Below are 12,833 nucleotides of genomic sequence, written 5' to 3'. Positions count from 1 at the left end.
CTGTACCGTTCAAACCCATGTTGTTCAAGGGTCAACTGCACATGTTTTCCCCCTTAGGGTGTGACTTTAGTATAGAAATCCCAGATTAGTTTTAAGAATTCATAATAAAAAAATTTAGCTAGGGCAAAAGAGGTTTTATATTAAATAAATTATCCTGGAATGTGACGTATTATGCTGCTTTGCCAACATCTTAAGCTATTAAGTGGGAAGAGGACTTGTCGCTATCCACCTGCCATGCATCTATCTCAGCGTCCAGGGGACTGATTTTTCCCTTGCCTGGGAATTCTGACTAAGAAGCTTCTATGTCTGTCTCTACATTCTGTTCCTCCCCAAGTGAGTAAGAGTGGATAATCTAATCAGAGTAGAGGCATACATCTGGCCCTATTTTACCAAAGTACTCCATTACTGTGCCTTAAAGGCAAAAATTAGGCTCCACGAGCATTTTTTAAAACTTCCTTTAGACCACTTCCACCTTGTTGATGGATAAAAAAGCCGAAGGCTTTTCTGTCACCTCCAGAGGAGGAAGCTGAGTTATTTCTTTATGATCTTTCTTCCCTAGGAGCCCAGGCAACTAGAATATGGGGCAGTTTATGTCAATTTAGCACAAGGCATTGGGGGAAAATGTACATTCTCATAATGTCTCACTCCTCTCCTGGCAAAGCAGATATATACTTTGGATTGGTATTTCCTTTCACAGCAACAGTAACATCTTAATCTCTGGTTTGTGGGGTAAAACAAGTAAAGATTTGGGGTCTCAATATTTCACTGAGGTGTCCTGGCTCAAGCTTTTACCAGAGCTCTGCACTGGGTATCAAGCAAGTGCTTACCTAGCCAATAAGATACGTATTGCATTTGTTTTACATGTGGCTATCGTTGTGTGTCACTCCCTCAATAAGAAACTATAGGGAAGAAAAAGGAGTAAGTGACAGGAAGGCAACCATCCCTCATTTCCAAACTCTCTGCTATCATTTCTGTGCTGAAGTGGATCATGGGGGGTAAGGGCAATTCAGTATAACCACACTTAATCATGAAGTGGCCTGACATACTACTTTTAGGGGGTAGTGGGTGGGCAGGAAGGAAGTTGAAGGTTTCCCTAGCATATTGTGGATGTGTGTGTGACTAAAAAAAAAAAAAAAGAAAAGAAAGGTTAAAACTATTAGGCAATGTTTCTCATATATAAAAACTGACAAGTCTTGATTTGTGTTGCTATGGAAATGCAAGGAAGTATTTGGCATATCATTCTCTTACTAACATAGGAAAGTAGTTAGAGAAGGGTGTGAGATATAGTATCTGCACACAAAGAACCTACATTGTAAGAAAGAGGACATCTATTTGGTGCTTAGTATATTTCCATCTAAAATGGAAATATATTAAGCACCAAAAGAAGGACCTAGAGAAAGTAAGTGATAAAGTTTAGAGGAAATAGTAATCCCGAGGCATGGGGTACTGGAGAACTGTACTGAAGTTACAGGAAAAAAGACTCTTAACATGCTATACTAGGTAGAGCTAGTAGGACAAGCCAATTAGGAGGAGGGGAGTAAGCAAAGAAACAGGTTCAGGCACCCAGACTGCATGTTTGGTGAATTGTGTTTGGGTGAAGTGGAAAACAAGCAACAGCAAGTACACTGAGTGAGGCGGGAAAGGTAGGTAGAAGCAGATGTGAAGGTCATTGAAAGCAGAACTAATGAATCTCAGCTTTTACTTTATATATAAGGGAAGGGGACTGAAAGATTTTGATTAAATAATCAAGTCACATCTAGTCACATAACACAGTCACATGGCAAGAAGATATATCTGGCAATAGGTATAAAAGACACAGTGGAACAGAATGAAACCAGAGATATAAACGTTCACTATGGAAACTGCCCAGGCAAAAGACAATGAAGGGTCTGGGTAAAGGATTATGTGGCATAAGCCAAGATATATGACTGCATGTCCAAGGTTGACAAGGTAAACAAAACTATAAGGAATCAAGCCCTAAAGAATCAGCACCAAATAAGCACTAAGAGATTTTTTTGCTTTATGCGAGCAGTTGGTAACTTTCTAAGAAAATTATATGAATTAATTCTATTCAAAGGGAGCAAATAAGTGTCCTGCCAATCAAGACAGTCAAATGATATGACAGATGTCTCACAGCCTGATAAATTCAAGAAAAATCTTAAATTAGAAAGGGCACATGAAGAAATTCCTTGGATATTGAAAAGATGTATTTTTTTTCTTTGAAATTAACGTCATCTTCACATCCCTCAGATATTTTCTATGTGAATGTACACATTTTTTTTCTTCCATTTTTCAACTTATAGAAGAAGGAAACCAAAACACAAGAAGAGAAGCTAAAAAAACATTGCTAGATCAATAAATGCCCACTAAAACAACAGAGAAATATCATTGTACACCTTATAAATTGGCAAAAATTAGAAAGTTAATGCCAAGTGTTACCAGGGATGTGGAAACATAGGAACTCTCAGTTATTGCTGGTAGAGAGGACACTAGTTCAGTTACTCTGGATAGTGATATGGTACTCTTAGGCATGCATATCTTAGGACCCATCGATTCTGTTCCCAGGTATATACCCCAAAAGATGTTCTCACAAGGGTCTCTAAGCACCAAGTCTACCGATGTTCAATGCACCATTATCTGTGGTGGCAGGAAATTAAAGAACAGGTGGTGTGTCCAATACTAGGTGCTAAATACGTAAAAATGTGGTAAATGTACACCTCTGAGTACTGGGCAGAAACAACATATTAGATTAACTCATGGTAACCTGCTTGGAGTTTAAAAACGTAATGATTGGTAAATAAGATAAGAAACAGAGTGGGCTATAACATAATATTGTTTACATAAAATAAAAATACATATAAAACAATACACATTTTTTAGAAGCACATTAACAAAAATTATACCATAAACAAGAGAATGATGATACTGTATACTTGCCATCAGACGTTTTTTATGCTTTAATGTCTCTAAAATTTAGATGCATTTAGATTAAGTCTTGCATTTCATGAAATCTGGTAAAAATTTTAAGGTCGTGTTACCTAATTCATGTGGCAGTTCATGACAGAAGACAGCTATAGAAGTACTGATTCCGCCCGTCAATCCAGCACTGAAAGCTGCTCCTGAGGTGGGGGGGGTGGGGGGGAGGAAAATATTCAAGTGACATTTACTGATCTTCTGTTTTTCTATTTTCATTCATAATGACAGCTACATTCTCGTTTGCCTATCTAAATTAATTTCATAATGTATGAGTGACTCAGTAATCTCACACACTATAGTTTTTGAACATACAGTGAGTGAAGTGCAATAGGTATGTGACAACCAGAGAAAGAGCTACTCAATGAAAGAAACATTCCCTATTGAATTAAATTCTCTATTTGTGTAACCTTCTAATTCACTAATAGCTTCGGAGTAGTAACAGTTTTTAGTGTTTCAGTCCCTGACTGGTAGTGTGAAACCCTCAATCTTAAGTCATATAAGTCTATAATTGCACTTGCTCTCGTATACTAATATTTATAGATATTTAAATGCCTAGTATCCTTATCCAAACTTTTCTAGGTCTAGAGCATAAATGGCATAAATTATTATTTGTCCGATGGTCCTGAATACTGAAATCAGAGGTACAAATGCGTCTGATTCTACTAGTAAAATTCTTTACTCTTTAACACTGACAGCCACTGTGGCTTCAAAAATATGGTCTCTTTTGAAAGAAACCAAGGCCTACTTCTGAATGATTATTTAATAGAGTCTGGATCTCAAAGAAAATTATGTATTGATCACATTTAATGTTCTCCTAAACTGGTAACATCAGTTCATATTAGCAAGATTCTAATATGATGTTTGAATTTGATATAATGGATTTTTACTATTGTAAAATTTTTCTTCACTTTTTCAAATGTAAAAGAATTTTTAAACCCAAGATTGAAATTCATTTGTTCTCAGAGACATATAAATGTACTGAAAATATGTTAAGGTAGCTTTTTCAATATGGTGACTACGCCTTCAGTAAGAAATCAAGGTATCAAAGAAGTACACTATGGAATTTGTTTATATGTTCAAAGAAAAACCCACTGAAATTATACCTTCATGCCCCCAAATAAACTTATCAAAAACACTAACATAGCCTTTGGAAAAGCCAAATGACGGAATAATATATAATAATATATTTGTTAAGCTCCAAGATAGTACTAAAACAGTGGAAGAAGGAAAATGGTCTTAAAGAATAACAAATTATAACCCAAGCTTCAAGCCTACTTACCAATTGCTAACCCATCACTGAAGTTGTGGATGCCATCCCCCATGATCACCATCCAGGCGATATTAGCTATTCCTGTTTCTTTCAGATCTGATCCGGAATGACAGGGACCGTGTGAGTGATGAGAATGTTTGTGGTGCCATTGATGATTATGCTTCCTCAGCACAGTTTTACTCTCATCACGGTGGTTATGTGCAGCAGCATGGAGATCATGCTCATGAATGGCATGTAATCCGTCACTGTGAGAATGGGCCATGATTTTCTCCTCTTCTACACAAAGATAATTTTTAGGAGGGGATTCTTGTTGGCCTTCTAAATCTGTCAGTTCAGTTTCATTAAGTCGATCTTCAGAAACAACCGAGTCATCAGTTCCTATATTTATAATGGCAAAGGATATGCTTTATCAGCAAGTAAATGAATGCATATTTGCTTAATTTAAACCCAGGCAAAATAGCAGTGTAATGAACATCTCCTAAGTGAATGTCTTTAAAATTCCTAAATAAATAAATATAAAAAAACAAATCAAACTAATAAATAAGTAAATACACGTGTGCACACACACAAAACAAACTGGGGTTTTGAGAGTCCAAAAGATGAACTAGATGAAGTAAATGGAAGGGAACTGAAATAGCAGGTGAAGTGAGGACATAAATTGGCATGTATGAAGACACTGTGAAACTTAAGGAGAACATCAACAACAGTTGATGAAAATAAAAGGGTGGAAAGTTACTGTAGCATTCACAGGGTAACAAAATATGCCCATAATTTTTCAGAGAACAAAGTTTACCCACTCTAACCTTCTCTTATCATTTAAAAAACAAAGACAAAATTTAAATCACTTGCATCCTCTAGTGCTCTACCTATCTGACCAAGATCAATTCTAGATCATTACTAGAATGAAGTTCAAAAACCCATACAAGTGATAACACTGATACTTTTTTTTTTTAATTAAGGTTGGCCTCTCACCTAGTTTACAAAAGCTATTTATTATGTGACAAAGATTCTAGTGCTTTCCAAATTGTATTTTGGGACAGAGTCTACAGTTAGCGTCTAGGCTCCCCCTTTTCTGCAGAAAATCCTTAGTACACTCAGGGGAAACACAAGTTCACAAAGGGGAAAAATTATGTTTAAATATAATTTCCCTAAAAATTGTAAGCTACCTCATTACATCTATCATGAAACACGGTAGATGAATGGATGAGCAGAGATTTTAAGTACAGGGACCACTCTCCTTTAAGTACAAAGACCAATTCTCCTTTTCTCACATGAAAACAATCACATATGGAGGGCATGGAGATTTTTGCATTACCAAGAAATAAAACAGTAATCCAAAGCCATTCTGTTTATTTCATTTTTTTCTTCTGTAAAGTAAAAAGTGCAACGTGTTCCTTGCCCTGTAATATAATTAATTGGTCCCACATTCTAGTATAAATAACACTGAAAATAACCAAAACACTAACAAAATCAGTTAAGATACACGTAAGGAAATAAAAGAAACTAGTATTAGAGAAGCAACAAAGACAAGAAATTTCAAACAACTCAGGCACAGTTTAGAAGCAATATTTCAATTTTTATATTTTAAAGGTTTCTCTTTAGTCAGAACTGTTGTCTACCGGCAAGAGGCTTGAGCTGAAGCCAGTCGGCATCTGGTGTATTATTTAACTTATGATCTGAAAGCTTCCTTCCAATAGCTGATTCTTCTGTGTTTTGCTTCATAAACCATTTCTGTTTCCCCTGAAAAAAACATCTGGTATTAGCATTGAATCTACAGCCACAGTTAGCCACAGTATTTACTTGTTAACATCTATGGGGATAAATGGTGGTAATTTTATAAATTATTTAGAAAAGAAGTGAGAAAAAATTTTTAGAAGTTAATCAAAGGGTCTACCAGATGAAAAATCCAACTAAATTTGCATGTTATTTTTTTTCGAATACTCGACTAAAAGGTCCAATTCACATACTTTCAAGTTAAGAATAGGGTACATAGTACTGTATTATTATATGCAACCTGAATGAAATGTGTGAAATATATGTAATATTGCTCTCATTTAATAGTGTGTGGGAATGGGAAGTTCCAAAAAACGAAAGCTTAATCCTTTCAATTTCATTCTGTGTTTAACACAATCTCACTTTTCCCCCATATGTGACATAATAGACAGAGTCAAACTTGACTTAAAATCCTAAATTTACAGTTTACCTCTATGAGACTTAGACAAGTTTATTAAATTTATTAAACCTAAAAATACTCATCTATAATATGAAAATGAGATTCTTATAAGGATTAAATGAGGTGATGTATGAAAATGACCTATCAGTAACTGACTTAACAGCTTTGCAATCAAGACAAATTTTCTTTCTCATTTAATCTGTCCTCTACTAATAAATTCTAATTATTGTAATTCATTGTTTAAGTTTGGATTTTCCTATATTCTCTCTTAATAGTCTGGTTTCTTCTCATCAGTCTATCACTAACAACTCTTCCAACTTAAATTTCTACTTTTAATCAATGTTCATTTAAAAAAGCAAATAATCAAGTATGTTAGAACAGTATGAAAGTAAAAATCAAGTTCTTTGGAAGATCCTTACTGACTGGCAGAGCATTTCCTTGTTGGTTTTGCTTATAGGCTGTGAGCTATGTTTCAGATGTTTAAGTCTTCTAACTGCTGCATAAGTAGGCTTCCTGTGGCTAGTTGAACATGCAGCAGAGTCTCCAAAGATGGCCATCATCCATTTCTTCCCTCCCTGTGTAAGCATTCTTCTCCACCCATAAGGAGGTGGAGTCTATTCCTTGCCCCTAAATTTTAGCAGGCCTTTTGACTTGCTTTGACCAATAGAATACAACACAAGTGATGCTGTGCCAGTTCTGGCCTAGTCTGAAAGAAGACTGGCACCTTTTGCTTTCGCTCAGGGAGTGTGGCCACTATGCTACGAAGAAGCTCAGTCTAGACTCTGAAGAGAGGCCATGTGGAGGAGTACCGGATGCAGACACAGAGTGAGGCATCCTTGGACCTTTCCAGCTCTGCACTGCCCTAGCCAACCCAGATTAGCAGAGTTTGAGTGAATCACTCTAGCTGATGTCAAGTGGAGCAAAAGAACTGCCCAGCTGAATCCTGCCTAAATTCCTGACAGAATTAAAAGAACTAATAGGTTGTTGTTACAAGCTATTTTGGGGGTTGTTCTGCTTCATAGCAGTAGAAAACAGAAACTGGGGGAATAGAAAATGTTCAAAAGAAAATAATATGGAGACATCCTAAAGAGAAGAAAAGAAACAGCAGTTTTAACATGAGTTAAAGAAGAAAAAAAAAAAAGAGGAAGGAGGAGCAAACAACAGTACAAAAGTCAGTGAGACACACATAGAAAGGAAAACATCAGCTGGGATTTTGTTTAATTGCTTTGGTTCTGATTGTCCATTTTCCTAAAAACTTGCCAAATCATTACCCTCAAAGCCGCAACTTGCTGAAACTAGTCAGCATCTGGTGCATTATTTAACTTATGTTCTGAAAGCTTCCTTCCAATTCTTCTATACAGATGGTCAAATGTCTGTTCTATTCAAGTATCACTAATTCCCTTTCTTCAAAAAATGCTATATATTTTTTCATCTTAGTTACTTATTGTCCTATTTATTATAAAGGAGATGTACTTATTTATCTCCCTAGACTCCTTTCTTTGATGTACTTGATGAATTCCCCACTATTGCATTTAGAGTACCCCTCTGTGAATGGTGTTACTTTCAGTTTTTTACTTCCCACAATTTCAAATTTCCAAAAACCTGCCATATTTTGGGGACTCTATGCTCCTATATTACTTTACTTTATAAAAATAAATGTGTTTAATTTTGCCAGTAAGTCTAGGTTCAAAATGAGATCAAGGTTAAATTATAAAAAACATAAAACCTCTTTATTTTGAAGGACTATATTTTATACTTATCTGTAAATTATACAGTCCCTAATATTTTGTACACATTAAATACTTCATATTTGCTGCTTCAGTGTTAGTAGGTACACACAATTGAAGAAAATTAGGGCTTCACAGTAATTCCAAAACTTCTTTATATACTTTGCAATTTGTATTTGTGTTCTAAATTTGGCATTCACAGAGATGGACTTTAAATTCTTTATCTAATCAACTTTTTCTTATTGATTCCCTCATTTAAATAATTCTCTTAATCATCTTCTCTTCCCAATTCCTTATGCCATGATTCAAGCCCTCTGCACCTCTCTTCTGAATTATTCTGCAGTAATCTCCTTCACTGACTCATTTCCCTCCAGCCAATCTCACCTTGGCATCCCTCCCACCACCGTCAATTCTTCACCTATCCACATGACCTTCCACATGGCCCTTCCCAAACCAAATGCTGTTAGATCTCTTTCACGTTTCTCTAAGTTGATCCTTCCCAGTTCCTTTGAGCATTCCTCAGATAAAACTTCACTGAGTGCACCATCTTGACCAACCCTCCTTTGGAAGCAATTAAATATGATGCCCTGACTAAAATATGGCCATTAAAATTAAATACACTACTTGGAATATGATATGAAAATACAGATGAGAAGTAGGATTTATTTCCCATGCATTTAGGTAGCAACTGGTAATCATGATGAATGAGTCACAGTTTCAGAGCTAGTTTGTGGCTGGGCAAGAACTAGAATCACTCTCCCTGAATCCCAGTTCAGAGCTCTGTTCTAAAACATATTTTGTCCCAAGGAGATATATACAAAACACATACATACACAAACAAGAATATATCCATAAAAACAGCATTAAAGTTTTATCATAAGAGTGGGCTGTATATATTATGATAATGACTATCCAGTGTTCTTGAAGAATTTTTTTTTGAATATTTGTAGTTAACTAACAAAATATAAAAATTTTCTAACTCATTATTGTGGAAAGCTTTCTAAAAATGTCCGCTAGATTTCCTTTCTTAAACAGAATATACTGAAGACAATCAGCATTTAATATCACAAACATGTTAAGTGAGAGATGTATTCAAGACAGAGCCTTAGAGACAGATGAGAACCAGTGTGAACAGGGAGGAGTGTAAATCACAGTGAATGGTAATACCTGAACTTACTTTCTTGGGAAAAAAATTCTTTTAGGTACTTATCTTATTCTAATAAACATGACATGAAAGACAGTTCAACAGTCCAAGCACCATCTCCGAAGTGTTTGTCACTCTTGAGATGAATCACCAGTTCCTTCATTTCATTATATTTTCTTCCTACAAAGCCCCCTGAATCTAAATTCTTCATACCTCTAGTACTTACACCATTGGCAAGGCACTTCTGGTAAAGAAATGTGTTGTGCGAAAACATTTTCATTAAAAGGTATGGCAATGAAAGCCCCCTATACTTGAAAATATTATCTGTGAAGACCGATGAGACTTGCCTCTATTTATACATTTTTGCATTTTTAATAAGAATAAATTGACCAATAACTTTTTCCAGACTATTTAAATCAATTAGATAAGAAGCAACACAAATTAACTGAAACTGAGACTCCTATATCTTGATTATAAATGCCAAAACAAATGTAATGACAAAAAAAATGGCAAAGATCAAAGTCAGTTTTTCCTCTGAAGATAATCTATTAAACGATATTTAATACACACCAACACCATGATTAAGAAAAAACATAAGGCCCAAAAACAATGGTTTTTGAGTTTTACCTCAGAAAATAAAATAAACAATTAAAAAACACTTACCCTTTGCTGTTTGTAGTGCTTAAACATTCTAATGCAATGTTCAATGATAAACAGTAAGTAAATGCCTCCTAGAGCAACAAGTCCTTTCAATACAGCGTCATATTCTTCTAGAAACTTCTTAGATTCGTGTCCATGAGAATGTCCATGCCCATGTGCATGTTGATGACTGTGATCATGTCCACCCTGAGACTGTTAATAAGAATAAGAAAAACTTCTAAACAAGTAATTAAAATGCTATTTTGAGAATATAATCTCCAGAAAAAAAATCCCCTCTTATCTCAATTGAATATAAGTAGTCTTCCATTTAATTTTGCTATCCTCAGTGGCCAGGAAAGTACTACATTCCACGGTAACTCTAAAACAAAGACCAAAAACTCAAATGCCTATCAGGTTTAAGATACATCCTACAGTGAAAGAATCAAACCAGCAGTAAGATAAGAGGTAATGATGGGTCCTTCATAAACTGAAGTGAACATGTCCCAGATATATGCCTTAATATTCAGTAAAACTAAAACAGACAAATTAATTCACCAGCAGGTGACCATTTGTAACTCCCTGTAATTTAACCTTCTCTTAAGTTGATTATATTTTTTAAATATTTTTCTTTTATAAATTATTTCAAAGAAGTGATGAGATGTTATCTCTGCATATACTGCTGAACATGAGCAAAAGAATATACTTAAACATGTGTTCAATTTTCTACATTTTAAATCTTTATCTTAGAGAATGTAAAAGTTAGAGAACTGGTCTTCAGTATTTTCCCTCCTTGTGACATTTGTTTGTATTCCTTCCCTATTTGCTAGTGGTCAACAGAAGAGGTTTCTAAACCTCTCAAGGAAGATAAGACCATTACAAAAGGTAATAGCTTCATTTAATTAACACTTCTTAAGAAAAAAAAATGAGTTAAATAGCACTTAAACATTGTTCGCACTTCAACTGTTCTAATTTATTAGGCCCAGTTCTGAAACAGACTGTTGCTATGCCTGGTGGCTGGTAGAAAGGGCAGGCAAAGGGTTGAAATAAAGGGAGAAATAAATAAATAATATATAATAAATCAACAACAAAAAATGCATATTCACGGCCTTAACATTAATTTTTTTTTTAAAGGCAATGCCATGCATTGTTCTAGACACTAGACCTGGAATTCTCAACCAGGAGTGCAGAAGGCGAGAAGAGGTGCACACAACACACAAATACAATTCTGTCTCCCAAATACTCCTGAAAGGAAGTGATGAGAACATAAAAAAATATTCAAACCTATAATTTTACATTTGGAAAAGAAAAAAGCCCTGTTGTTTTCATAATCTGAAGGAAAGACAGTAATACTGGTTCAAACACTCTTAACTGGTGACAGATTTTAAAAGGTTAATAAGCAAGGTAAAGGTACTAGGAGTGTGGGCTTATGATCATATCATTAGAAGTGTTCCCAAATGAAAGAACACAAGTGGTACACCAGGTGAAAAGATAAATGGCCCCATGGGTAAAGAGCTAAATGCCTAAAATTGTTAACTGAGTATGTCTGCCTATTCCTGCTCAAATAAAGATGCCTGTGGAGCACTGGCTATGTGTACAATCATTATAAAACCCCTTATACATTTCTTCTAATGGCTTTCTTGATATACCATAAAGATAGAAAGATAAAACACTCATTGATGTCCAAGTATTCACTTTCAGAACTGCTAACAGAGCATTTTTTAAATTTCAGTTTTACTGAGGTGTAACTGACATAAATTGTAAGAGAGTTAAAGTGTACATTGTGGTGATTTGATATGTATACACTGTGACAGGTGAGGATAAAACTGACACTACCAGTTTTTTGTTGCTGTTTTAAAATCTAATGATTCAATTTATTTTAATATTGCTTAATTTAAAACTGTACAAATGGAAAAAAATACTTCATCCTATAAGCAAATAAAACAACAGAAATACTAGATTAGTATGCTACAGCTTGCAAATGAAGGATCCTTTTAGCTGAAATATTTTTACTTCTTAAAAAGATTTAAAAGGTTTCTTACATGGGGCAGTAGATGAAGAAGGGCATCTCCACTCATTGTTCCTACAGCTAGTGCAACAAGGAATGTGAGAAGAAATTTGAAGCATCCTTGGTTAATGATGGGAACCAAGATCACTCCTAGCAAGGAAAGCAGGCTAATAACAGTGATAGAAATGATACCACAAATCCACGCTGTAGGAAGAAAGTAATGGTCAACATTAGTATGACAATATAAACCAAAAAAGCTCCAAAGAAGAAAAAACATAAGACAAATGAGTCATGGAAGACTGATTACCTAGACTATGCTTTTTAAGAAAACTTTATATTTTGGCACTACTGTGTTTAAAAACAAACAAAACAAACAACTATATAACCAACTTGAATGCTTAAAAAAAGAATTAAACTCAGACCAAGTTATAAATAGTATCTTCAGTGGTCCACCTTATTAGAAGCAGGAACTGAAAATGACTTAAGGCTGTGGTTCACTTATACTACCTAGACTTAAATAAAATTTTACCGATGTCTAAAGGTACAGCCTTAAATTGTTTATTTAGAGACTATAATTATAAAACTCTCCCGTGAGCATTAAAGGAAGCCAAGTATCTAATGCAGCATAATCTATGGAAATCTTTCTAATAACAAAGTTTAAGGAACTTAACATATCAGCCCAAAATACAAATATACTCAGATAAGACACAAAAAAAGCTTATTACTGGTAGCTTCACTGTATTTCATTTCTTATTTTTAAAAAGGACAATTCAGTCCCATTTCCCTTGGTATCATCTTTCTTCCATACCCAGTTCCAAACTCCCTTTCCTCCAATTCAGCTTTCTGTACAATTTACTACTTTTTTTATTTCACTATATAATTTTAACCAGATCAGAACA

General features: G+C 34.8%; 1 protein-coding gene across 3 annotated transcripts in view; it reads right to left on the bottom strand.

Moving 5' to 3' along the window:
- Window positions 1-12,833, bottom strand: part of SLC39A10 (solute carrier family 39 member 10) — a 66,137-nt gene that overhangs the window by 13,619 nt on the left and 39,685 nt on the right. For all 3 annotated transcript variants that reach the window (XM_036858650.1, XM_036858652.1, XM_036858651.1), the window contains exons 4-8: window positions 11,969-12,138; window positions 9,954-10,142; window positions 5,866-5,986; window positions 4,256-4,624; window positions 3,039-3,119 (exon numbers count right to left, since the gene is read on the bottom strand). In XM_036858650.1, coding sequence (XP_036714545.1) covers window positions 3,039-3,119; window positions 4,256-4,624; window positions 5,866-5,986; window positions 9,954-10,142; window positions 11,969-12,138 — 930 coding nt within the window. The remainder of the gene's footprint in view (window positions 1-3,038; window positions 3,120-4,255; window positions 4,625-5,865; window positions 5,987-9,953; window positions 10,143-11,968; window positions 12,139-12,833) is intronic.

This window comes from Balaenoptera musculus, chromosome 7 (genome assembly GCF_009873245.2).
Source record: "Balaenoptera musculus isolate JJ_BM4_2016_0621 chromosome 7, mBalMus1.pri.v3, whole genome shotgun sequence".
Lineage (NCBI taxonomy): Eukaryota > Metazoa > Chordata > Mammalia > Artiodactyla > Balaenopteridae > Balaenoptera > Balaenoptera musculus.
Note: the sequence above shows the minus strand (reverse complement) of the source record. Positions and strands in the feature narration are given on the sequence as shown.